General features: G+C 45.7%; 1 protein-coding gene across 1 annotated transcript; it reads left to right on the forward strand.

Annotated features, from left to right (window-relative positions):
- The first annotated feature begins 877 nt into the window (after positions 1 to 877).
- PMM2 (phosphomannomutase 2) lies at positions 878 to 27,232 on the forward strand. The gene is made up of 8 exons (XM_038762352.1): positions 878 to 958; positions 8,368 to 8,479; positions 10,186 to 10,262; positions 11,088 to 11,179; positions 13,340 to 13,439; positions 13,619 to 13,694; positions 15,640 to 15,755; positions 25,982 to 27,232. The coding sequence occupies exons 1-8, from the start codon at positions 893 to 895 to the stop codon at positions 26,081 to 26,083; spliced, it is 741 nt and encodes a 246-aa protein (XP_038618280.1). The 5' UTR covers positions 878 to 892; the 3' UTR covers positions 26,084 to 27,232.
- The last annotated feature ends 244 nt before the right edge of the window (positions 27,233 to 27,476 follow it).

The following is a 27,476-nucleotide window of genomic DNA, read 5'->3' on the forward strand; positions in this document are numbered from 1 at the left end:
GTGAGCCCCACGTGGGACAACCTGATAACTTTGTATGTCCCCCAGCGCTTAGAACAGTGCTTGGCACATAGTAAGCACTTAACAAATGCCATTATTATTATTATTATTATTACTTGACTGCTGTGTGACTTTGGGAAGTCACTTAACTTCTCTGAGCCTCAGTTCCCTCATCTGTAAAGTGGGGATGGAGACTGTGAGCCCCACTTGGGACAACCTGATCACCTCGTAAGTCCCCCAGCGCTTAGAACAGTGCTTGGCACATAGTAAGCGCTTAACAAATGCCATTATTATTATTATTATTATTATTATTACTTGACTGCTGTGTGACTTTGGACAAGTCACTTAACTCTCTGGGCCTCAGTTCCCTCCTTTGTAAAATTGGGATTAATCAATCAGTCAATCAGTCGCATTTATCGAGCACTTACTGTGTGCAGAGCACTGTACTAAGCGCTTGGGAAGTACAAGTTGGCAACATATAGAGACGGTCCCTACCCAACAGTGGGCTCACAGTCTAGAAGGGGGAGACAGACAACGAAACAAAGCATATTAACAAAATAAAATAAATAGGATATGTACAAATAGAATAAAGAGTAATAAATACGTACAAACATATATACAGATGCTGTATATATGTTTGTACGTTTTACATTTTACAGATGAGGGAACTGAGGTAAACCGAGGCCTGTTCTTCTCCCTCCCTCCCTCCAGGCCTGAGGCCTCTTACCATGGCAGGGCTGTGGGGCGCGGCGCACGCGGCCACCGGAAGCGCTGGGCGCGAGCCCCGCCCCCCAGTTCGCGGGGCACTGTGGGAGTTGTAGTTTGGCGGGCGGGGCGCGGCCCTCCCCGTCCCGGCATGCCCCGCGCGGACCGGAAGTGGCCGCGTGGCCCAGTCATGGCGGCCGCGGGGCCTGCGCTCTGCCTCTTCGACGTGGACGGGACCTTGACGGCCCCGCGACAGGTAAGCGGGGACGGCCCTGTGGTAGCGTCATCATCATCAGAATGACGCCCATATTATTATTATTAATAATGTTATTAATAATAATGTTATCAATAATAATGCCAAGGACTGTTCTAAGCGCTAGAAGACACAGGGTGAACAGGGTGTCCCAGGTGGGGCTCACAGGCCCCATCCCCACTTTACAGGTGAGGGAACTGAGGCCCAGAGAAGGGAAGTGACTTGCCCAAAGTCACACAGCTGACAAGTAATAATAATAATGATGGCGTGTTAAGCGCTTACTATGTGCCAAGCACTGTTCTAAGCACTAGAGGACGTGCAAAGTGATCAGATTGTCCCAGGTGGGGCTCACAGGCTCCATCCCCACGTTACAGATGAGGGAACTGAGGCTCAGAGAGGGGAAGTGACTTGCCCAAACAGCAAGTTTGTCACACAGCAGTCAAGTAATAATAATAATGATGGCATGTGAAGCGCTTACTATGTGCAAAGCACTGTTCTAAGCGCTAGAAGACACAGGGTGATCAGGGGGTCCCAGGTGGGGCTCACAGGCCCCATCCCCACTTTACAGGTGAGGGAACTGAGGCCCAGAGAAGGGAAGTGACTTGCCCAAAGTCACACGGCAGTCAATTAATTATAATAATGATGGCATGTTAAGCGCTTACTATAATAATAATAATAATGTTGGTATTTGTTAAGCGCTTACTGTGTGCCAAGCACTGTTCTAAGCGCTGGGGGAGATACAAGGTAATCAAGTTGTCCCAGGTGGGGCTCACAGTCTCCATCCCCACGTTACAGGTGAGGGAACTGAGGCCCAGAGAAGGGAAGTGACTTGCCCAAAGTCACACAGCTGACAAGTAATAATAATAATAATGGTATGCTAAGCGCTTACTATGTGCCAAGCACTGTTCTAAGCACTAGAAGACATGCAAGGTGATTAGATTGTCCCACATGGGGCTTACAGTCTCCATCCCCATTTTACAGAGGGGGGAACTGAGGCCCAGAGAAGGGAAGTGACTTGCCCAAAGTCACACAGCTGACAAGTAATAATAATAATGATGGTATGTTAAGCGCTTACTATGTGCCAAGCACTGGGGTAGATACAAGGTAATCAAGTTGACCCACGTGGGGCTCACAGTCTCCATCCCCACGTTACAGGTGAGGGAGCTGAGGCTCAGAGAAGGGAAGGACTTGCCCAAAGTCACACGGCAGTCAAGTAATAATAATGATGATGGCATTTGTTAGGCGCTTACCATGTGCCAAGCACTGTTCTAAGCACTAGAAGATATGCAAGGTGATCAGATTGTCCCAGGTGGGGCTCACAGTCTCCATCCCCACGTTACAGATGAGGGAACTGAGGCGCAGAGAAGGGAAGTGACTTGCCCAAAGTCACACAGCAGTCAAGTAATAATAATAATGATGGCATGTTAAGCGCTTACTATGTGCAAAGCACTGTTCTGAGCGCTGGGGTAGATGCAGGGTAATCAAGTTGTCCCAGGTGGGGCTCACAGTCTCCATCCCCACGTTACAGGTGAGGGAACTGAGGCTCAGAGAAGGGAAGTGACTTGCCCAAAGTCACACAGCAGTCAAGTAATAATAATAATAATGATGGCATTTGTTAAGCACTTACTATGCGCCAAGCACTTCTCTAAGCGCTGGAGGACATACAAGATGATCCGGTTGTCCCACATGGGGCTCACAGGCTTCATCCCCATTTTATAGATGAGGGAACTGAGGCCCAGAGAAGTCAAGTGACTTACCCAAAGTCACACAGCTGACTATTGGCGGAGTCGGGATTTCAGCCCGTGACCTCTGATTCCAAAGCCTGAGCTCTTGCCACTGAGCCACGCTGCTTCATAATAATGGTGGTATTTGTTAAGCACGTACTATGTGCCAAGCACTGTTCTAAACGCTGGGGGAGATCCAAGGTGATCAGGTTGTCCCACATGGGGCTCACCAGTCTTCATCCCCATTGTACAGATGAGGTAACTGAGGCACAGAGAGTTAAGTGACTTGCCCAAAGTCACACAGCAGTCAAGTAATAATAATAATAATGGTGTTTGTTAAGCGCTTACCGTGTGCCAAGCACTGTTCTAAGCGCTGGGGGAGATACAAGGTGATCAGGTTGTCATACATGAGGCTCACCAGTCTTCATCCCCATTTTACTGGTAGTAATAATAATGATGGCATTTGTTAAGCACTTACTATGTGCAAAGTACTGTTCTAAGCGCCGGGGAGGATACAAGGTGATCAGGTTGTCCTACGTGGGGCTCAGAGTCTTCATCCCCGTTTTACAGATGAGGTCACTGAGGCCCAGAGAAGTGAAGTGGCTTGCCCAAGGTCACACAGCTGACATTCATTCATTCAGTCCATCCATCCATCAATCCATCCTCTCCATCCCCCCGTCTTACCTCCTTCCCTTCCCCACAGCACCTGTATATATGTATATATGTTTGTACATATTTATTACTCTGTTTATTTTACTTGTACGTATTTATTCTATTTATTTTATTTTGTTAATATGTTTGGTTTTGTTCTCTGTCTCCCCCTTCTAGACTGTGAGCCCACTGTTGGGTAGGGACTGTCTGTATGTTGCCAACTTGTACTTCCCAAGTGCTTAGTACAGAGCTCTGCACACAGTAAGCGCTTAATAAATACGATTGATTGATTGAGCGCTTACTGTGTGCAGAGCACTGGACTAAGCGCTTCGGAAGTACAAGTCGGCAACAGATAGAGACGGTCCCTACCCCACAATGGGCTCCCAGTCTAGAAGGGGGAGACAGACAACAAAACAAAACACGTAGACAGGTGACAAGTTGTTAGAACAAATAGAGTTATAGCTATATAATAATAATAATGGCATTTATTAAGTGCTTACTATGTGCAAAGCACTGTTCCAAGCACTGGGGAGGTTACAAGGTGATCAGGTTGTCCCACGGGGGGCTCACAGTCTTAATCTCCATTTTACAGATGAGGTAACTGAGGCACAGAGAAGTTAAGTCACTTGCACAAAGCCAGGAGCCGGGATTTGAACCCATGACCTCTGACTCCAAAGCCCACACTCTTTCCACTGAGCCATATCATTAACAAAATAAATAAATATGTACAAGGAAAGTAGAGTAATAAATCTGTACAAATATATTCAAGTGCTGTGGGGAGGGGAAGGAGGTAGGGTGGGGGTGTGGGGAGGAGGAGAGGAAAAAGGGGGCTCAGTCTGGGAAGGCGTCCTGGAGGAGGTGAGCTCTCAGTAGGTTGTCCCACATGGGGCTCACAGTCTTCACCCCCATTTTATAGAGGAGGGAACTGAGGCCCAGAGAAGTGACTTGCCCAAGGTCACATAGCTGACAAGTGGCAGAGCGGGATTAGAACTCATGACCTCTGGCTTCCCAGCTCCTGCTCTTTCCACAGAGCCACGATGCTTCTCAAAATAAGATATATATATTAAATAATTGTATTAAACATCTTTTTATTATAAATAAGTGCGTGTAGCATTATTAATCATGGTATTTGTTAAACGCTTACTATGTGCCCATCACTGTTTTAAGCTCTGGGGGGGATACAAGGTAATCAGGTGTGGCATAGTGGGAAGAGCCCGGGCTTGGGAGTCAGAGGCTGTGGGTTCGAATCCTGGCTCCGCCACTTGTCAGCTGTGTGATTTTGGGTAAGTCATTTAACTTCTCTGAAGTTAAACGCTGTGAAGCAGCATGGCTCAATGGAAAGAGCACGGGCTTGGGAGTCAGAGGTCATGGGTTCAAATTCCGGCTCTGCCAATCGTCAGCTGCGTGACTTTGGGCAAGTCACTTAACTTCTCGGTGCCTCAGTTAACCTCGTCTGTAAAATGGGGATTAAGATTTTGAGCTCCACGTGGGACAACCTGATCGCCCTGTATCCTCCCCAGCGCTTAGAACAGTGCTTGGCACATAGTAAGCGCTTAACAAATGCTATTATTATTATTATTATTATTATTCTCTGGTCCTCAGCTCCCTCATCTGTAAAATGGGGAGTAAGACTGTGAGCCCCACCTGGGACAACCTGATAACTTGTATCTCCCCCGGCGCTTAGAACAGTACTTGGCACATAGTAAGCGCATAGCAAATACCATCCCACGGCGGGGGGGGGGGGGCCTCACAGTCTTAATCTTCTAGACCGTGAGCCCGCGGTTGGGCAGGGACCGTCTTGATATGTTGCCGATTTGTACTTCCCAAGCACTTAGTACAGTGCTCTGCACGCAGTAAGCGCTCAATAAATGTGATTGAATGCATGAATGCTGCTTCCCGTAGTATTGAATCCTCTTTTTACAGACGAGGCAACTGAGGCAGAGAAAAATTAAGTGGGTCGTCCACTCCACAGACACGGGGCGGAGCGAGGATTAGAACCCAGGTCCTTTGACTCCCAGGCCTGTGCTCTTTCCCTTAGGCCACACCGGTTCTCTTGGCAGGCTTTCCGGTGCATCGCAGCTGGCCCCTCTGATAACACGCATTAATCTCTAACTTTGGCTTCCCTGACAATGTTCTCTCTTGGTTCTCCTCCTATCTCTCTGGCCGCTCCTTCTCCGACTCTCTGAGTCTCTCAGGGCTCAGTTCTGGCTCCCCTTCTATTCATCTACACTCGTTTGCTCCCACGGCTTCAACCACCATCTCCATGCTGATAATTCCCAAATCTACCTCCCCAGCTCCAACCTCACTCTGTAGTCTCACATTTCCTCCTGCCTTCAGGACATCCCTACCTGGATGTCCCGCCGACACCTCAGACGTAACATGTCCAACTCATCTTCCCACCCAAACCCTGTCCTTTCCCTGACCTCTTCATCGCTGTTGACAACATCACCTTCTCCATCTCCCAAGCTCGTAACCTTAGCATCATCCTTGACTCAGCCAATTTGTACTTCCCAAGCACTTAGTACAGGGCTCTGCACATAGTAAGCGCTCAGTAAATATGATTGATGATGATGATCCCTCAGTCCACTCACATATCCAGGCTGTTGCCAATTCCTATCAATTCCGCCTTCACATCATTTGAGTTGCCCTTTCCTCTCTAACTACTAACTCGTTGATCCAAGCTCTTATATCCGACCTTGCGTACAGCATCAGCTTCCTTGCTGACCTCCCTGCCTTCTGTCTCTTTCCTCTCCAGTCCATACTTCACTGCTGCCTGGATAATAATAATAATAATAATAATGGCATTTATTAAGCGCTTACTATGTGCAAAGCACTGTTCTAACCGCTGGATCATTCTGATTAAAAAAAACAAAAACTCACCCAGTCCATATCTCCACCTTTCCTCAAAAATCTCCAATGCCCATCCATTTCCATGTCCAACAGAAACTCCTTACCGTCAGCTAGCACTCAGTCAGCTAGCCCCCTCCTCCCTGACTTCACCGATCTCCCAATCCACACACTTTGTTCCTCTAATTCATTCATTCATTCAATCGTATTTGTTGAGCGCTTACTGTGTGCAGAGCACTGTACTAAGCGCTTGGGAAGTACAAGTTGGCAACACATGGAGACGGTCCCTACCCAACAGTGGGCTCACAGTCTAGAAAGGGGAGACAGAGAACAAAACAAATTAACAAAATAAAATAAATAGAATAAATACATACAAATAAAATAAATAAATAATGCCAGCCGTGTTCACTGAACTTCAGTGTCATCTTTCTTGGCCAACATCCTCCCGTCTGGCCTTGAACTCCCTCCCTTTTCACACCTGACAGACCACCCACTTCCCCCGTCTTCAAAGCCCTACTCAGATCCCATCTCCTCCAAGAGGCCTTCCCCGACTAAGCCCTCATTTCCTTATTTGCCCACCGCTTTCTACATCAACTACGGACTCGGATCTGGCACCTTAAAACCCTTTGATTTTCACGTCACCCCCACAGTACTTTTGAACATAGTTGATTTTAATGTCTGTTCCCCCGCTCTGCTCTGCAAGCTCTTTGTGGGCAGGGATCATATCTACCTACCCTATTGAAGTGTACTCTTCCTAGCACTTAGTACAGTGCTGGACACATAGGATGCGCTTAGCAAACACTAGTTATTGATTGTTCGATTGCTCACGCATCTGCTCAGCAAGGTGTCAGCAACTGCTTCTATAATGATGCTATTTATTAAGCGCTTACTAAGGGCCACTCACTTCCTAGATACAAAGCAACCAGATTGGGCACAGCCCCAGTCCCACATGACACTCATAGCTTGAGGAGGGGAAACAGCGTTAAGAATTGGGATACATTCAAGAGACTAGAGAGAAAAAAACGATAGTCCTTGCCTTCAAGGTGCATGCAAACATTTTAATGGAGGAAACAGGAAATAAATAAATACCCAGACAGCGAAAGAAACATTTGCGCATTTACCCAGCAGCCCACTTCAGCTGTTCAGAGACCTAGTCTTGCCTTCAGGACTGACCATCCTTGTTTGCTTGGACAGTGTATTTAACAGTAATGAACAGGTGTCTCTGTTCTTTAAAGAAATGATGTAAATAATAAGGTATTCTGACATTATGACTTAAAAGCATTTATTAAGTCCCTACCCATCCAGAGTATTGTTCAGAGTTAATGAAACCAGACCCAAGAGCACATAAACTAAAGCAAACATCTGTATGGACAGAAATAAAAAGATACGCAGGCACACGCCTGCTTTGCAAACAGTAGTGACCCTGGTCACATGAATATCTCTATCAAATTATTTGGGTTTTTTCTGCGTTTTTTTTTTAAATCATATCAGTATCAACAGAAGCAGCATGGTTTAGTAGATATAGCACGGGCCTGAGAGTCAGAAGGACCTGGGTTCTAATCCTGGGTCCACCACTTCTCTGCTACCAGACCTTGGCAAGACACTTCACTTCTTCGGGCTTCAGTTTCCTCATCTGTCAAGTGGGGATTAAATCCTGTGCCTTCCTACCTAGACTATGAGTCCCCATGTTGCTCAGGGACTGTGTCCAACCTAATTATCTTGTATCTACCCCAGCTGTGAACACATGCCTTTTTGTATTGTTATTTTTTTTATTTTAAAAGACTCTCCATCCCCTTCTCCTCTGCAAACTCTTATTTCCTTCTGCCTTTGGGATGTCTCTATCTCAGTCTGGGAGACAACAGTACAGTAGGGTAGGTAGACACATTCCCTGTGATCAGGGAGTTCAGAATATAAAGCCTGCTGCTTTCCCTCCCTTTCAGCCTGGGAGGCCCAAATGAGACAGGGATTGTGCCTGATTTGATTATCTAATGTCTACCCCAGTGCTTAGCACATGGCATGTAGTGCCATAATCCATAGTTTTGAAAATTTTAGCCATAGAGATGCCATCAAGATAACTTGGTTCAGGTGCCTGAATTACTAGGCCTGAAAGTCCTGAGTGTACTGTACTTTGGATATTTTTCTGACTGGGTTGTAGTGTATAACCGCTGCATTTTCCTTGGTGAAATCTAGAAAATCACCCAAGAAATGGATGACTTCCTACAGAACCTGAGGCGGAAGATAAAGATTGGCGTCGTGGGAGGGTCCGACTTCGCTAAAGTACAGGAGCAGCTGGGAGATGACGGTGAGCTGGGATTATTGCAGCCCCGATGAAATATTAATTTGTGATGAGGATGAACCTGGTAGCCACTAACGACTTTGGGCGGCTCCAAGCCCCAAACTCATGAGGCAGAATTCCTGTTTCCTTCTTTGAGAGTCATCTCAGAAACAAATCTCTTGAGCCATTGTCGGGAACGAGCTCCCCGTGGTGAAGAAACCTCTGGAGATGGGGTCATGTTGCGCCCTTTGTGAATCCCCAACTCCCTCACAACCCAGTTTGAGAGAGGCTTCGAATCTTTTGCAATGGGCCTTGTCGTCTCGCTTGGTGGCTGGGCACTAGTTTGCAGTCTGCTTCCTGGCTCCCAGGGTTAGGAGAACAGTGAACCTCACACACCCCCTGCTTAATCTCTTCTTTGTGCAAGGTTTCTCCTACCAAATGGACTGGGACTGCTTAGAAACGCTGTAAAATACCAAATCTAAGGAGGAAAGAGAACCCTTTTTTCAGCTCAGTAAAAGCAGCCCGTGTGTGCCTTGACAGTTAAAAAGCTAGAAGTGGAAACTGCAGTTGGTGTTATTCAGGAGTTAGTAAGCATTCGATCGATCAGTCAATCAGTTATACTTATTGAGCACTTACTGTGTGCAGGGGACTCTGCTAAGCGCTTGGGAGAGTACAACATAGCAATGTAACAGACACATTTCCTGCCCACAGTGAGCTTACAGGCTAGATAAATACCACTGAGTAATTGATAGGGGGCTGTGGGAAGCCAAGCTGTACTGTAGTGGCAGAGCTCCTCCAGGCGTGGCTAAAGGGTCAGTCAGTCAGTCATACTTAATCCCGGCTCCACCATTTGTCTGCTGTGTGACCTTGGGCAAGTCGCTTCACTTTTCTGGGCCTCAGTTCCCTCATTTGTAAAATGGGGATTGAGACTGTGAGCTCCACATGGGACAAGTAGTACATCCAACCCATTTGCTTGTGTCCACCCTTAGTACTTAGTACAATGCCTAGCACATAGTAAGCACCGTGGCTTACTGGAAAAAGCCCGGGCTTGGAAGTCAGAGGTCATTCAATCAATCAATCGTATTTATTGAGCGCTTACTGTGTGCAGAGCACTGTACTAAGCGCTAATCCTAGCTCCGCCACTTGCCAGCTGTGTGACTTTGGGCAAGTCACTTAACTTCTCTGTGCCTCAGTCACCTCATCTGTAAAATGGGGATTACAACTGTGAGCGCCACGTGGGACAACCTGATTACCTTTTATTACCTTGTATCTACCCCAGTGCTTAGAACAGTGCTTGGCACATAGTAAGCGCTTAACAAATACTAATATTATTATTAAGCACTTAACAAATACCACAATAATTATTGTTACTATTTATTGAGCGCTTACTGTGTGCAGCGCACCGTATTAAGCCCTGGGGAGAGTACAGTATAACAGGCACATTCCCTGCCCACAGCAAGCTTATAGTCTTATAGGAGGAGAACCAGAGTGACAAGAAGGAAAGGGTCCCTGCAATTTACACTGCCCCTGCCATTGTGTAAACTGCTGTGCTCTGAAGTCTTGCCTTGTGTGGCAAGGAAAATCGTGTTAAAATATCATCTTGATATCAGCTGTTGTCTCACAATGAAATATTACGAGTCTCTTTAAGTAGTTTAGAAAGTCTTATACTTCTAAAGAGAGCTGGTCTATTTTCAGCCGGCGCCATTCTGATATACCTTGTGTTTGCTTTCTAGTGGTTGGGAAATTCGACTACGTCTTCCCCGAAAACGGTCTGGTCGCGTACAAGGACGGCAAGTTCCTGTGTAGGCAAGTAGGTCGGAGAGGTTTGAAGGATGTGTTTTTCTGCCTTCTTGATGAATCGGCCTCTAAAATGTCATTTGGTCGAGAAGCGGTTATTCCTATTGGCGGGAGAGAACCATCCTTGACGTCGAATGACCGTTTTGTGCGCCACTCTTTTAGATGGCGGGAAATTCCCACTCGCTGTTTGTATGCTTGTTAACAGAAATGACCATCCAGGTCATGATGTAGGTTTTTGTTTATTGGAGTAGGATGGGGCCCTGGGGATTTGGATCCTGGGGCCAACTCCACCAGGTCTCTCGGTGACTTCAGGGGGAATTTTCCTGTAGTAAAATGCAGCATGATCAACCTCTTGGATTCTACCCAAAGCCTTTGAAAAGTCATGCATAGTCTTGTCGTGTGGCGTAGTGAACTGTTCGATGTAAAAGCATTTTTTTCAAGCAAAAGAGAACAGTAAAGTAGGTAATGATGTGCACCGGTATTCCAGCAATGTTCTCTAGGTGATCACCTGTGTTGTTAATAATTATAGTATTTGTTAAGCACTGTTCTAAGCGCTGGGTTTGAGATAAATCAGGTTGGACACCGTCCCTGACCCACATAGGGTTCACAGTCCGTTTTTACAGTTGAGGAGATTAAGGCACCGAGAAGTTAAATAACTTGCCCAAGGTCACACACCAAGCATTTGACAGAGCCGGCATAAGAGCCCAGGTCTTCTGGCTTTCAGACCTGTGCTCCGTCCACCAGGCCACGCAGCTTCCATCAGAAAATCTTGTTATATTGGACTGTAAAGGCATCTCAAAAATGGATCGCTCTGAATGTAGTAATTTTCTTTGTTTAGAGTATACAGAATCATCTGGGAGAAGACTTAATCCAAGATTTAATCAACTACTGTCTGAGTTACATTGCAAAGATTAAACTGCCAAAGAAGAGGTAAGTATCCATGAATATAAGGTGCATACACACAGGCAGAATTCAAATACTCTGCCCAATGGAGAATATAGTCTTTATTTTGGCTTCAAACAAAAACCAAGTACTTTCTTCTTAGCCTTTGTGGGTTCTAACTCTTGTCTCAAGAAATGTGTCCTGCCATGGGCCTGTCTGGTCACTGAGCAAGGGGCTTGCAGTAGGTGTTCTATCCAAGCGCTTAGTACAGTGCTTTGCATACAGTAAGCTCTCAATAAATACGATTGAATGAATGAATGAATGAATATCCAGAAGCCATACACAACAGAGCTCTGCTGGTTCCAGCAGATAGCACTATATACCCTTGCTGGCTCTTAAATAGCCTCATCCACTGTTGCTTCCTCTTTCTATAACGCTTTTTAACGTCTGACTCTCCCACTAGATTGTAAGCTCCTTGACGACAGGGATCGTATCTGCCACCTCTATTGGATTGTACCCTCTGAAGCGCTAGTATGGTGCTCTGCATATAATAAGCACTCAATAAATACCATTGATTGATCTTAATTCTTTTTTTTCATTTCTAACAATCAGTGGTTAATTGAGCCTCCTAAGTATTTACAAGGGACTAAATGCGTTCTTGGTAACCAGAGATAAAGTTAGAAAGAGCTAGAGATGGAACTGTGAATTGTAAAACTGAGTTGCCATGGTTCATCAGAGCCCGCTTAAAATTAATCTGGCAACGTGGGCAGCTAATTTGGTGTAGGAAGATGAGGTTTGAGAGTGCTGGACAGATTTTTTCTTTTCCTCCCTCCAAGCGAAGACAGAGGAAGGATTATTTCACATTTCCTTTCAGTGTTGGGCAAGAAGTGGTTCCCTAGGGAATTCAGTGTGGTGTTACATAGAGTTTACTGGATGTACAAGACACTTTTTAAAGATTTTTCAAGGAAGTGTAATATTGGGAATAAGCCTACCTGACTGCAGGACAATCTTCAGAACCCTTTATCCTGTACACTGTACTCCCAGCCTCACTCATCCTGAATTTCCAGTTTGGGCCGATAAGTCCCCAAATGGTAGCTTTCTGGCCTGTTTGCCTTTAAATCCCTCCCCTACACAGTTTCCACTCTCCCCATGAAAATGCCCCACCCTCAAGAGGTGGGGGACACCTCCAGTAGCTAGCATTAAGTTTTCATCATTCATCAGGTTCTTCAGATTGAGGTGCATTTTTTAGAAATGCTCAAATAGGTCATCTTACATCTCTTTCCTCTCCATCCAAACTGTTACTTTGCTGATCCAAGCCCTTCTAGTATCCTGCCTTGACTACTGCACCAGTCCCCTTGCTGACCTCCCTGACTCTTCCTCTCCCCACTCCAGTCCATACTTCACTCGGCTGCCCAGATCACTTTTCTTAAAAAAAATTAAAAAAAATTCAGCCCTCCTCAAGAACCCTTAGTGGTTGCTCACCCACCTCCCCATCAACCAGAAAAGCCTCACGCCATTAGCTCTAAAGCACTCAACCAACTTGCCCCCTCCTCGTTTACCTTCCTGATTTCCTACTGTAACAGCCCACTTGCTTGGTTCTTCTAATGCCAACCTGCTCACTGCACCTTGATCTTGCCACAAGCCCCTGCCCACATCCTCCTTCTGGCCTGAAACTCCCTCCCTTTTCATATCCACCACGCTCCCAACCTTCAGAGCCTTATTAAAATCACATCTCCTCCAAAAGGCCTTCACCAACTAAGTCCTCATTTCCCCTACTCCTCTTCCTCTGCATTGCACTTGTATTTGAACCTTTTGAGCACTTGGTATTCACCCCACTTTCAGCCCCATAGCACTTATATGCATATCCATAATTTTTTTAATGTCTCTCTCCCCATCTAGACTGTAAGCTCCTTGTGGGCAGGTAGCATGCCTACCAACTCCGTTGAATCGTAGTCTCCCAAGCGCTCAGTTCAGTGCTCTGCCCACAGCAGCGCTCAATAAATACCATTGATTACTTGCTTGATTACATCAGTAGCAGAGCAAGGCCTGCCTTTCGAATCCCAGATTTTAACTCCAGTTCCTAACATTGACGTCTTCTCTCAAACCGATGACCTTTCAGCCTCAGTTAACCCGTCCAGAAAATAGGCAAAGTGGTAAACCACTGATGTCTTCTGGTGACCCTTTCTCCTGGTTTATTTTTCTCCCCAGGGGTACTTTCATTGAATTCCGAAGTGGGATGTTAAACGTGTCTCCTATTGGAAGAAGTTGTTCACAGGAAGAGAGATTGGAGTTCTATGAACTAGATAAAGTGAGTCTTAATATTAACGGTCCTGGGCTAGCTGCTACCTACCGTGGTTGAAAGGGCTTAATACAGAGTTCTCCAGTGCCAGCAGGAACACAGAAGAGAAGCGGGTGTATCCTTGATTTCTTTGGCTTGCTTAAACAAAATTTCTCACTTGTCTCTTTTTGTTTGTTTTTTCTCAACAGAAAGAAAATATAAGGGGAAAATTTGTAGCCGATCTCCAAAAACAATTTGTAGGAAAGGGGCTGACGTTTTCTATAGGTATAGAAGATTTCTGGCATTTCTATACAGTCTGTGTTAGGCGACCGATTGGATGGTCCCGTTGGGGTGGGACGCTGTTGGAATCGAGCCCGGGTTTGGTTGGCTAGCACCCCCCCACCCCTGAGAGCAGAAGCACTTCTCCCCTTGTGAAGAGTTGATCCCCTGGTCCTTTATCTTCTATGGTGGATGAAATAAATTTTGGATTTTGGATTGGGTCCTGATGCCATATTGGAAAGTAGCATTTGTAGTATGGGTATTTATTGAATGTGTCCTGAGACCCATGCGCTGTGCTCACCTCCTGGGAAGTACCACAGAAGCACAATCAATCGGTATTTATTGAATGCTGCTTTTTTTTTTTTTTAATGGTATTTGCTAAGTGCCAGGCACTGTACTAAGTGCTGGGGTAGATACAGGCTAATGTGGTTGGACATGGTCCATGAGGCTCACAGACTTAATCCCCAAGTTATAGGTGAGGAAACTGAGGTGGAGAGCTGTATATTAAGCACTTGAGAGAGTTCAACACTACAGAGCTGGTAGACACATTCCCTGCCTACAGTGAGCTTCCAGTCTAGGGGACAAGATGTGGTCCCTGCCCCCAAGCTGCTTACCCTCTAACGGAAAGAATCCCCCACTTTTGGTTTATCTTCTTGGAGTGCTTATAAAATCATGAAGTCAGTGGAATGAGTAATGGTCTGTTCATTTGGCACTGGTCAGAATCCCGTGTGTCCACTGAAAGTTGTGGGAAAGATGGCAGCTTGCCTAGATGATTGCTTTAAAAAAAAAATTAAGCGCTAGGTTCTTTAACCTTATTGAATCGTTTTTTTCTCTCCCCTGTGTAAAGAGATGTTTTTTAAATCATATTGGTTAAGCGCTTACTATGTACCAGGCACTGTACTAAGCGCTGGGAGAGATACAAGCTAATCAGGTTGGACAAAGTCCCTGTCCCACATAGGACTTACAATCATAATCCCCATTTTACAGGTGAGGTAACTGAGACACAGATAAGTGGTTTGCCCAAGGTCACACTGCAGACAAGTAGCAGAGCTGGGATTAGAACTCAGGTCCTCTGACGCCCAGGCTCTTTCCGCTAGGCCATACTGCTTTTCCCTGTGTTGTCTTCAGGGCATAAAGGAACTGAGTGCATGGGCCTTACAACGGCCTGGTTCCTGCGCTCCTTTGTTTAGGGTAGGCTTAGGGAGCCAGTGCTGATCCTTCCGCCATCAGCGGATTTCTGACGCCTGGGATATGTCCTCAGAGCCACTGAGAGAGCTGCCACACCCGATGGCGGAGGAGAGGGGATGGCAGCAATAGCAGCAGTGGCAACCATGGTTCTCCGCCAGTCAGAGGTTGGTCTTCAAGTGGAGAGAGCAAGGGACAGCCACATTGCTCCTCTGCGGCATCTTTGGTACCCTCAGTGAGCTTAGTACAGTGCCCTGCACCTAGGAGGTCCTCAATAAATTCCAGCTATTTGTTTGACTCAAGCCCCAAAGTCAAACTCGCTGGTTTTTCCTCCCAGTTTCACCAAAAGTAGAATTCCGAGAGCGCTCACAAGCTCAGTGTCTGCGAGCTTCTGGTGTATATCCAAAGGCCTTTTTGTGGGAGCTGGTGAAAACTTCCCGGGCAGGCACCTCTCTTCAGCACTCCCCTCAAAAATGAAAAGGAACGGTATAAAGATGAAAATCTGTGCTGTGCAGTTCAACGTCGCTCCTATTAAAATGGTCCGTCCGTGCGCTTGATTTACTCTGCGTAAATATGGCCGAGCATTTCGGCGCCAATAAGTTTCAAGCCCTAAATGGAGACTGTGCCTCATGTAGCCGAAAGGAAGCTCCAGTCTTGTGCAATGCCTTTGAAATGGAGAGTAAAAATTAAATTGGCAGCCTTTCACCTCTGGTTAAATATTATGCCTAATACCTATGTTTGTCCTGGCTTCGGTGTTTTTTTCCAGGAGGCCAAATAAGTGTTGATATATTTCCCGATGGGTGGGATAAGCGATTCTGTTTGGGACAAGTGGAAAACGACGGCTACAAGACCATTTATTTCTTCGGAGATAAAACGATGCCTGTAAGTAGGAAAATATCTTTGCATCTTCTCTGTAAAGCCATACATACTAACTGCAACCTGACGGCAAAATTTGTGAAACCCCAGAATGCTCCATAAAAGAGTTACGGGTCAACCGTAACCATACTGGGTGACCTTGAAAAAGTCACTTCACTTCTCTGTGCGTCAGTTACCTCATCTGTAAAATGGGGATTAAGATTGTGAGCTCCAAGTGGGACATTACCTTGTGTGTGCCCCAGCTCTTAATATGGTGCCAGGCACATAGTAAGCACTTAACAAATCCCATTAAAAAAACAATTGTTTTGTGGTAAGCGAGGGACTAGCGGAGAGAGTTTACAAACCATTCTTCCCTGTATAATGTTAATAAATTGTTACATTGACTCTGAGACTTAGAGAAAGGATATAGCCTCATAGGTTATAAATTGCCAAATCAAATAATGTAAACATATGTTTTAGCAGAATGAATGAATCCAGAACCTCATTACCAACCAGAAGGTTTACAAATTTTTAAATATAAGACATTATATTGAGGAAATCCCCTTCAGTTTTCTACCTTAAATATTCTGTTTCTGACCAAATATTGGTCATCTACCCTGGTCCAGAAGTCAGACTGTTAACTTTGCCCTTTGTGAAAGGAATTCCATGAGTGGATTAGTTTCTTTTGTGGCACTTGATTTGTAAAGTCTGTATCTGGTTCACTGGACACGAGTTAAGAGTAGAGAATTGCTTGGTTGGAGAGATGAAGTCTCATTTGCTGGAAACATCATCCTCTTCCCCTAAGGATGATGATGGTGATGGTTTTTGTTAAGCACTTCCTGTGTGCTAAACTCTGTATTGAGTGCTAGGGTAGATACCAACTAAACCTCTGGTCTGGTGAACTGTTTTGGAACCCTCCTTTTTGTGGTATGCACAGCTGCCCTGCCGCGTTGTCTGGGTAGCTGAGATCACAAGGGTGCTGCTCCTCAGCACAGACTGGCCTTGTTTGAGACCCGAACTTATTTGCTCTATTTTTTTCTCCTGGCCAACCGTCACTGGAAAGTTTGAAAAGAACTCAGGATTAACGCTACGTGGTTTCCACTGGTCTCTCGGCTTGGAGTTCCAAAATGGAGTCTTGATTGACATCCGTGAGCAAGAGCCAGGATTCTCATGGGCAGCCCCGCAATTTCCCAAACTGGCCCCTAAGTCACGGACGCGAGGAGCCCGCCTCTTCCCCCTTGCCTGTTTTCAGTTTGTAGTGGGAATCGAGCACGGATTTAAGTGGGGGACAGAGGGCTGTCTATGTGTCTCACCCACTGCTTCATGACATATTTGCCATGGGGAGACAGGGGACGTCCAGGCACTGCAGTTTGGGGGCTGAGCCAGTTAGCACTCTGCTGCTGGTACACCGTCCTCTCTCCCCTTCATTCATTCAGTCGTATTTATTCAGTGCTTACTGTGTGCAGAGCACTGAACTAAGCGCTTGGGAGAGTAGAAATCCACAGTAAACAGTTGCACTCTCTACAGAACATATAGCGAGGAACCCCTTTTGAGAAGCACCATGGCCTAGTGGATAGAGTACAGGCATGGGAGTAAGAAGGACATGGGTTCTTATTACGGTTCCCGGTCCCGCCACTTGTCTGCGGCGTGACCGTGGGCAAGTCACTTCACTTCTCTGTGCCTCAGTTGCCTCATCTGTAAAATGGGGATTAAGACCGTGAGCCCAATGAGGGATATGGACTGTGTCCGACCTGATTACCTTGGATCAATCCCAGCACTTAGAACAGTGCAGCGTGGCTCGGTGGAAAGAGCACGGGCTTTGGAGTCAGAGGTCATGGGTTCAAACCCCAGCTCCGCCAATTGTCAGTTGTGTGACTTTGGGCAAGTCACTTCTGTGCCTCAGTTCCCTCATCTGTAAAATGGGGATTAAGACTGTGAGCCCCCGTGGGACAACCTGATCACCTCGTAACCTCCCCAGCGCTTAGTGCTTTGCACATAGTAAGTGCTTAATCAATGCCATTATTATTATATATTAAGTGCTTAAATGCCATTAGAAAAACACAACCTTTTTAGAGTAGAACTAACTACAGTGAGTGAAGTCTCCTATTGATGAGAGTCACTCCCTTGTAGTAAAGTGATGCGCTTTTTTTAATGGTCTTTGGTAAGTGTTCCAGGCACTCTACTAAGTGCTGGGGGAGATACAAGTTAATCAGATTGGACACAGTCCCTATCCCATATAGGGTTCCCAGTCTTAATCTCCATTTTACGGAGAGAAGTAAAGTGACTTGCCCAAGGTGACAGAGCAGACAAGTGGCAGAGCTGGAATTAAAACCCAGGTCCTTCTGATTCCCAAGTTCTTTCCTCTAGGTCACGCTGCTTTTGCTTTTCACTGTGGGAGGAGCATTGGGGGGTCCACTTAGTGTACTCAGGATACATTTTGGGCAGCAGAGTGCTGTAACCAGTAAGTACCCTGGCACCCTTCTGAATCGAGATCCTGGTCATCATCATCATCAATTGTATTTATTGAGTGTTTACTGTGTGCAGAGCACTGTATTAAGCGCTTGGGAAGTACAAGTTGGCAACATATAGAGACAGTCCCTACCCAACTGCGGGCTCACAGTCTAAAAGACTGTCCTGGTCTTTTAGACCACTGGTCCTATTCAGTAGCTTGCCATCATCTGGGAGTTGAGTGCCAGGAGAATCAGGTTCCATGATGATACTGATAGTGATCATTAAAGTCGATCCCAGTTTTCACTGCTAAGAGTTTGAGAATTGAGAACATTATTCAACAATTTCCAAATTTGGAAACCGAAGGAACGAGCCGGCATTTTAACAAGAAGGATATGAATAAAACTGTGGAATTTCTCTCTCAAGCAAAGAATGCTATTTGGTGGTGCTGTCGGTTCTGAAAGTTATCAAATATAGGATTAAGTACTTTTCTCTCTGCCAAGCATCGGGGTAGATACATGGTATTGTCAGGTCTGCCCCACACCGAGCTATATTCATTCAGTCAATCAATGGTATTTATTGAGTGCTTACTATGTACACAGCACTGTACTAAGCGCTTGGGACAGAACAACAGAATTAGCAGTCACTTTCCCTGCCCGTGACGAGCTTGAAGGAAAATATAGCGGGTGTTTGGTGCAGCCTAGGTAGCCCATCTTCCAACAACATGTTTTAGAGACAGTAAAACTTAATTGAAAGGTGGCTGGCCTTGACTCCTGTGAAATACAACCTTATTGTGCTTGTCGGTATAAGGAATATACAGCCTGTAGTGTTAGTAATTGAATAAAAATGTTTTGTAAGCCTGAGGATCCAGAGTGTTTTGGAAAGTGGATACCATTAGAAGAGAGCCACTGATAAGACCAGATCGTCTTCTGTGTAGTAAACTTAGTGAAACAGAGGACCTCGTTTGGCTCCTATAACAGAAATAAAGCTGAGAAGTTTCTCCAAATAAGGGCTGGCACCAGTTCAGACTCCGGAATGAGCACCATCTTAATCAATGGTATTTATTGAGTGTTTACTATTTGCAGAGCACCATACTAAGCACTTACGAATGCACAGTACAGTAGGGTTGGGAAATATGAGAAATAGCGTGGCCTAGCAGAAAGAGCCTGAGCCTAGAAGTCAGAGGATGTGCGTTCTAATACCGGCTCCCCCACATGTCTGCTGTGTGATGTTGGGCAAGTCAGTTAACTTCTCTGTGCCTCAGTTACCTCATCTGTAAAATGGGGATTAAGACTGTGAGCAATCCGAAGTGAGGGATTGTGCCCAACCTGATTACCTTCTATCTACCACAGCGCTTAGAACAGAGCTTGACACATAATAAGTGCTTTAACAAATATTATCGTTATTATTATATGATTCCTACCCACAAGGTGCTTACACTCTATAGGGAGAGGTAGACATTAAATAAATTATAGATAGGGGACAGAGTAGAGTTGAAGGATATGTACGTGTTGTGGGGCTGGGGTGAGTGTCAGAGTCCTTAAGGGAATCACAGCCAAGTGCAAAAGTGAGGAGAGGGCAGCTAGGGGAAATGAGGGTTTAGTCAGGGAAGACATTTTGGAGATGTGATTTTTTAGGGAGGGTTTTAAAGGTGGGGAGAGTGATGGAATATTGGATATTGTGGGGCAGGGGGAGGTTCCAGGCTGAAGAGGTGACTTCGCCAAGGGGTCAGTGACAGCATAGATGAAATTGAGGTACAGAGAGTAATTTGGGATCAAAGGAGCAAGGTGTGCAGATTGGGAGGTAGTAGTAGATTAGCGAGGTGAGATAGAAGGGAGAGGGCTAATTGCCTTAAAGCCGACAGTAAGGAGTTTCTGTTTGATGCTGAGATGGGTGGGTGACCATTGGAGGTCTTTGAGTAATGAGGAGATATTGGACCGAGCAGTTTTTTTAGAAAAACGATCCGGGCAGCAGAATGAAGTATGGACTGGAGTGGGAAGAGGCAAGGAGGTCAGCAAGATGGAAAACAAGTGCTTGGATCAGCTTAGAAGCAGTTTAGATGGACCGGAAATTACGGATTCTAGAGATGTCGTGACAGTAGAACTAACAGTATTCTTGACTGATTGAAGTGCTTAGTACAGTGCTCTGCACACAGTAAACACTTAATAGATACCATTGATTGATTGTGCAGGTTGAATGAGAGAGATGAGTCAAGGAAGTTAAGCAGCTTGCCCAAGGTGACATAGACAAGTGGCGGAGCGGGGATTAGAACCCACGTCCTCTGATTCCCAAGCCCATGCTCTTTCCATTGAGCCACGCTGCTTCTCTGGTTGAAGCTGTGGGAGCGAATAAGTTCTCCAAGGGAGTGGGTGTAGATGGAAACTGAAACGGGACCCAGAATTGAGCCTTGAGGGACTGCCAATGGGTGGGATGGGTGGCAGAGGAGGAGCCAACAGAAGAGACTGAGGAGGAGCGGCCAGAGATAGGAGGAGAAACAGGAGAGGACAGGGTCAGTGAAGCCGAGGTAGTGGAATGTTTCCAGGAGATGGGGGTGGTCAGCAGTGTCCAAGGCAGCAGACACTTGTCCCCCACTGGTCTGACATGTGCCCTTGGACAAGTCACTTAACGTCTCTGTACCTATTACCTCATCTGTAAAATGCCAGTCAAGATTGTGAGCCCCATGAGGGACATGGACTGTGTCCAACCTGATTAGCTTGTGCTACTCCAACCCTTAGTATCGTGCCTGGCACATAATAAGCACTTAACAAATACCATAAAAAGAAAAAGAAAGGTGAAGGAGGATTAGGGTGAAGCAGAGGCTGTTGGATATGACAAGAAAGTCATTGGTGACCTTAGAGAGGGCGATTTCTGTGGAGTGAAGGGGGTGGAAGCCAGATTGCGGTGGGATCAAGGAGAGAGTTGGAGGAGAGGAGTGATAGGAGAGAGCCTGGCCTTGGTCTCCGGTTCATTTTCAGCTGGAGCCAGTAAGACAGGACATTTTCATACAGGACTAGCAGAGGAACTGTCAATAAAGAGCATGGCCCAAGGAGTTGGAGTGCACAGCTTCTAATCCCAACTTCGCTGGGGCAAGTCACTTCACTTCTTGGTGCCTCAGTTTCCTCATCTGCATAGTGAGGATTCAGTACCTGTTTTCCCTCTTAAATCGTGAGCCCCACTTGGGACAGGGACTGTGTCCAACCTAATCATCTGTATCTATCCCAGTGCATAGGTACAGTGCTTGGCATATAGCAAATGCTCAACAAATACAGTTATTAATCATTATTAACTGATTAGCCCAGGGTCATCATCAGTGATGGAGTCTTTGTAATTCACGGAGTAACATCTGATACCACAGTAAAGAAACATCAGAGATAGCTTACAAGTTCAGAAGTGCTTTCCAGTGAGGTCATCCGGGAACATTTTGTTCTGATTCTCCAACATAAACCGTAATTTAAATCTTCAACTCTGAATCTGATGGAATTCAAAAGAGTGGCTACATCTGACTCCTGATGTCTTTCTGAAGCTAGCATTCCTATCGAGGATACTTCTAAAAGCTGTCGTAAACTGTCATTATCCCATTTCATGCTGTTTTTCATGCATTTTTCTTTCAATAACAATTAGATGTAATTGTATTCCATTCAGATGCAAATTCCAAGAAACTTACTCATGCTAACCTACGAGGTGGCATTTTTTTTCTTATTGAAGCAGTGACTTAAAACGGAAAACAAATTTTCGTGGCTTGAGAGTGACATTTTACAACCTTCAGATGAGTGTATGGAAATGTCTCCGTTGTTCCCGGGATTTTGTAAAAGCCAGAAGTTGATTTGAAATATTTTTTCCAGTTACTGGACTTAAAAGCTCTAAAGTACTATTGAAAGAGAGGAGTTAAAGAAATGAGTCTCATTAAAATAGAAATTCGATTAGCCTTCGTCATTTACCCCTACCATCAAGAGTGTTGTGGATGTGTTTGACCAGAACACTTAGGGATTGTCCTGTGCTCTCTGCACATTGGTTATTTAAGCCTCTCCACCCGTCCAGAGAGAAGGTCGGGGGTTCATCCATGCCGGTTGGGTGGCTCATTCCAAGAGCTGGGCTTGGAATTGGGGGTCCTCGTCTGCTGCAGGGTAACTCTGGGTTAACGCACCGTCCGGGGACGGTGCCTCTCTGCCTCTGTTTACTGGCGTATCAACCAATCACTGGTATTTATTGAGCGCTCACTATGCCAGCACTGTTCTAAGCACTTGGAAGAGTTTGGTACAACAGAGTTGGCAGCCATCCTCTCTGCCCACCAAGAACTTACCTTCCAAAGGGGGAGACACATTCCTGATTTAAATTAATTATGGGTATGTACAAAAGTGCTGTGGGGCTGAGGGTGGGGTGAATATCAAGGGCTTGAAAGGGAAACCACCAAGTACAAGAATGAAAGCATTAGTGAGGAGCTGCTTTTTGTCCCATTCATTCATTCAGTCGAATTTATTGAGTGCTTACTGTGTGCAGAGCACTGTCCTAAGCACTTGGGAGAAAACAATATAACAAACAGACACACTCCTTCCCCCTACCAGTCTCTTTAATGACTAGCTCCACTAGCCAGAGGGCTGTTTTCATTGTCCTCTGGCTTAGCCCCTACCTAAAGCAAGTCAATGGGTTGCATTGCCTTCAAAGCCTGTTCCTGGCCTGAAAGAGCTCCTAGTTCAGTGTTCTGCCCGTGGTAAGCTCTCAATAGATACCACTGATTGATTGATTGATGTACAGATAGTGAGTTGGAAAGCTCGCACTGCGGGGTGGGGTTCTCTGAAAGTTTCTTGGCAAGTCCCCATTTGCTCTACAAGGCACAGAGATATCCTTTTATTAGTCCTGGCCCTGGGAGGCTAAGAAAACTTTCATTTGGACTTGGAGAATTTTTTAAAAAAAGAGAAAAGCCAGTCACCTCCAGAAACTCCCCAGATTGCTTCAGTGAGCTCCAAAAGGTCATGTATGAGACCCTAGATTTCATCTGGGAAGCTAGTAGCCAGGACCAACAGACAGTTACTCACCCCACCTTCAAAGCCTTATTGAAGGCACATCTCTTTCACAAGACTTTCCCTCAGCCCTCTTTTCCTCTTCTCCCTATCCCTTCTGCCCCACCCTGACTTGCTCCCTTTATTCATCCCCTCCCAGCCCCACAGCACTTATGTACATGTCTGTAATTTTATTTATTTATATTAATATCTGTCTCCCCCTCCAGCTTGTAAGCTCATTATGAGCAGGGAGTGTGTGTCTTATATTGGTACATTGTCCTCTCCCAAGCACTTAGTACAGTGCTCTGCAGACAGCATTCAGTAAGTATGACTGACTGACATTTCCCCTCCGCAGCCCAGGGATCTCTGCTCTCATCAACTTGGAGTTACACCTCTGTCCTCCCCTCCTTCCTAGTATAGAAAACAAATGGGTTGAGGTGAGTGCCATGAGCCCTGTCTGAGAGCCTTGTACTAATTCTTTGCTCCCAGTGAGCATCTGCCCTGAAGAGCAAAAGTTAAAATGAGCACCTGCTAAATCCAAAGTGGAAACTTGCTGTTTTCTTCAGTCACCGGCTTCATTTGGCCAGAGACCGTCCGTCTCTGAACTCAGCCACCTCCCTAGCTGGGATGCTTCAGCCCCAGACAAGGACACCAGAATAGCTTTTGAGAGGGCACAGGAGAAAGACCAGATTCTATGTCTTGAGAGTGAAAGGATGGAATTATTTAGGTCGTGGTGGTGGTAACGCAGAGGCCGCTTTCTGTGTCTGTACTCCGGAGAACAAGTTAAATCCTGTTCAAGTGTGGTAGCTACCCTTTGCCAACTGATGATGTGGAGGGAATAATGCATAGTATTAAGTCTTTGGCAACCTTTTCACATTGTCACCGTTGTCATCACTGATTTGTATCGTCTAGCATTTACCGACATGCAGCCTCATATCAGGGACTCAAAACTTTGTTCTGTAGCAACTGTTTAGTATCCAGTGATTTCTCCCCGCTTCTGTAGAAGCCCAGAAATACCCACAAGATCTTGGAATCTTCCGTTTCCAAGATTGGGCATAGTCTGTGGGTGAGGGCAGCCCCACCTCAAACCACCTCCCCTCCTGAGGCCCAGGTATCGGTGTGGTACACTGTCGCCCAACAAAAACAGGCTTGCTGTGCTATGTCTTGGTTTTACAGATGGCTCTAAAGTTGCAGGCTTCCTGCGTGTGTTATGAATTATTAATTAACAATTAACTGTAAGTGCTTTGGCCGGCAGTCTGAGACCATCAACTCCCAGGTATTGCACAGGAAGGAGGGGAAAAGCTAGAGGAGTGAAAGGTAACAGAGTTCCCTAAATTGAGGCACGGGTCCATCCCGGCCCCCCAACCCGCTCACTAGAAAGAGCCCCGTACTTGAAATATGGTAAGGGCGACAGCCTGAAGCTCTGAGTGAGTCGACCTCAAGTATTCTGGAGGATAGGGTTGTTTTCAGTCAGTGTAAGAACACTGAATTTCATCCTGAGCTCCTGTTGCAAATTCTTTCATTCAGTCGTATTTATTGAGCTCTTGTTATGTGCAGAGCACTGTACTAAGTACTTTTATTTCAAGTACAGTTTGTCCTTGTGCCATTTTAAAAGCAGGAAGGTGGAAGAGCTCTGTCAATCAGTGGTGTTTAGCGAGCACCTACTCTGTGCAGAGCTCTGCACTAAGCGCTTGGAGGAGTAGGGGACAGGTAATAGACACAATCCCTTCCCTCAAGGAGCTTCCAGGGTGGGGTGGAGAACGTCAGGTATGCTGGTGGGAGAGCCAGCCTCCCCTTAGTTTTTCACGATTGTCCCTCTCCCCACCTCCCCTGGGCCAGCAGACCTGTGGATGTCAGTTCATCAGAATCCCCTGCCAAACAGGTGTAGACCTTTCCGGTAAAGCAACATCCTTGCTGAATAGCTGCTTTAGGGGAAAAAAAAGTTTGTGTTTGGTTGGGAACCCCAGTGTCAGAGCTGGAGAACTGTTTCAGAGGTGCCATTTCCCCAAGATTGGTGTTTTTCCAGATTCATTTGACTACATCATCTTTCAGTCCCTGACTGTCACACGACTCCGTTGCTGAAAACATCTCTTTATGAGTTATCAATTGGCCTTTTCCCAAAGTCTTGAGACTTGCCTCATAGTTTATGAGAAATCAAAGCTCTCATGAATCAATGGCAGATATTTCCTAGGAGAAAAGAATGTTCTCAAAGACCAAAAAGATTTTCAATATGGATAGGAAAGCAGGGTGCACCTTGGGATAGTAAATAGGCTCCTGGATTTAGACTAGGGTATTTAATAGTAATAATGATGGTATTTGTTAAGCGCTTACTATGTGCCAAGTACTGTATTAAGCACTGGGGTGAATACAAGCAAATCGGGTTGGACACAGTCCCAGTCTCAATTCCCATTTTACAGATGAGGTAACTGAGGCTCAAAGAAGTGATCAGCCCAGGTCCTCCTGACTCCAAGACCCTTGCTCTATCCACTAGGCCACGCTGCTTCTCTTTCATGTCGATTTTCCTTTAAAGGCGAAAGCGATTAAAAGCTGGGTGAGTCTGGAGCTAAAGTTACTTTTTAAGGGGAAATATTAGGGAATGCTTTAAGCTCTTACTGCGTTAGTAAATGATCAGGGAGAGGGATAAGTGCAGGCCCTTTCTGAGGTTCTAGCCGACTTCGTGCTGAAGCGTTATCCCAACTCCAGTAATACTGCAGTCCTTTCTTTCTCCAGCCCAGTCTTTGGAAAGTAGTGACTGTGCCACAAGGTAAAGGAACTGATCATCTCTTTCTGCCTCTCCTCTGTTCACAGGGTGGAAACGACTATGAAATCTATACGGATGCCCGAACAGTAGGCTACACAGTAACTAGACCAGAGGACACCCAAAGAATCTGCGAGAAGCTCTTCTTGTAAACCGTGGAATATAGTTCCTCACTTATAGGCGAAGGAAACCAAATCCAAAGTCCATCTTCATGCGCAAAACTGAGATGTTAAAAACAGACGAGGGGGGAAGAAAATCACCATATGAACGTAAGAGCTACCCCCCATCTCCTAGTCCTAAAAAGGTCTTACATCAAGTTGTCTTTTAAGCCACTTTGTAGGGAACTGTGTCTGTGGGATTGCAGGGGAGACCCTTAAAAAGCAGAGGGCTGTCAAGCTGTCCAAGTCTCCCATGCCCCTACCTTGTTGGTACAGTGACTTGGGGCACAGTACAGCTGTGTTGCATAACTCTCTGGCTCGTATTTTAGCTCAAACCCCCACTCAGGGCTAGATTTTATTTTTGCTTGCTTTTCTACCAAGTCAAGTTGGAGAGTCGATCTTTACCAGTGGACATTTTTCATCCTGGGGGATGGGGAACAAAAGAACGGAGGCTTTGGCGATCCTTTGAAGAATGAGTATAGTACTTAAAATGTGATGCTTATGCAGATGTATTGTCTCCCAATTTAAGTAGTGTGAAGTGTGGATTATAACTTTGGCTTGGAAAGTTTGAGGAACATGTTTGTGAAGCAATGCAATATTAATGGCTACTGATCCCACTCCCTTCCTGAATCAAAGCTGCTAATTCTGATTTTAGGGTTAATGAAAGACTGTGATTAGAGTCATTGTCAGAACTCCGTTAGGGACTGAATTAATTTTGATCATTCAAGTTTGCATAAGATCAAGTGCATCCGCTTCCTTATCTCAACCACACTAGAGTTCTGAGTCAGAGCCTGTTAGTCGCCCCGGGTTTGTGGGGTTTTTTGGTATTTGTTAAGCGCTTACTCTATGCCAGGTACTGTACTAACCTCTGGGGTAGGTGCAGATTACTCAGGTTGGACACAGTCCATCTCCTACATAGGGCTCGCAGTCTTAATCCCCATTTTACAGATGAGGTAACAGAGATGTTAAGTGACTTGCCCAAGGTCACACAGCAGACAAGTGGCAGAGCCATGGGATTAGAACCCAGGTTCCATCTGACTTCCAGGTCCTTTATCCAGTAGACCCCCACTGCTTCTCAGGTTGCTAAAGTGCTTTGCACTTCAGGCTTACTATGGAAATTGTAAATAAACATCTTCAAACGTGGCCACTGACTAGGCTGATCTGAAGTGAACATTGACCTCTGGGGAAATTGTTTTGTGGTGGGTTTTTTTGTTTTGTTTTGTTTAAGGGCTGTTAACAAAATGACCCTGAAGTAAACAGTGGCTTAAATGAAAGATAGACCTTCTTAGGTCTCGGGGAAAGCAAGCTAGCCCAGACTGCATCCTCTGTGTGTCCCTGGATGCCAGCCTGAGGCTCAAACTGTTTCAAGATTGCTACCTGAATACTG

This window comes from Tachyglossus aculeatus, chromosome 21, assembly GCF_015852505.1.
Source record: "Tachyglossus aculeatus isolate mTacAcu1 chromosome 21, mTacAcu1.pri, whole genome shotgun sequence".
Classification (NCBI taxonomy): domain Eukaryota; kingdom Metazoa; phylum Chordata; class Mammalia; order Monotremata; family Tachyglossidae; genus Tachyglossus; species Tachyglossus aculeatus.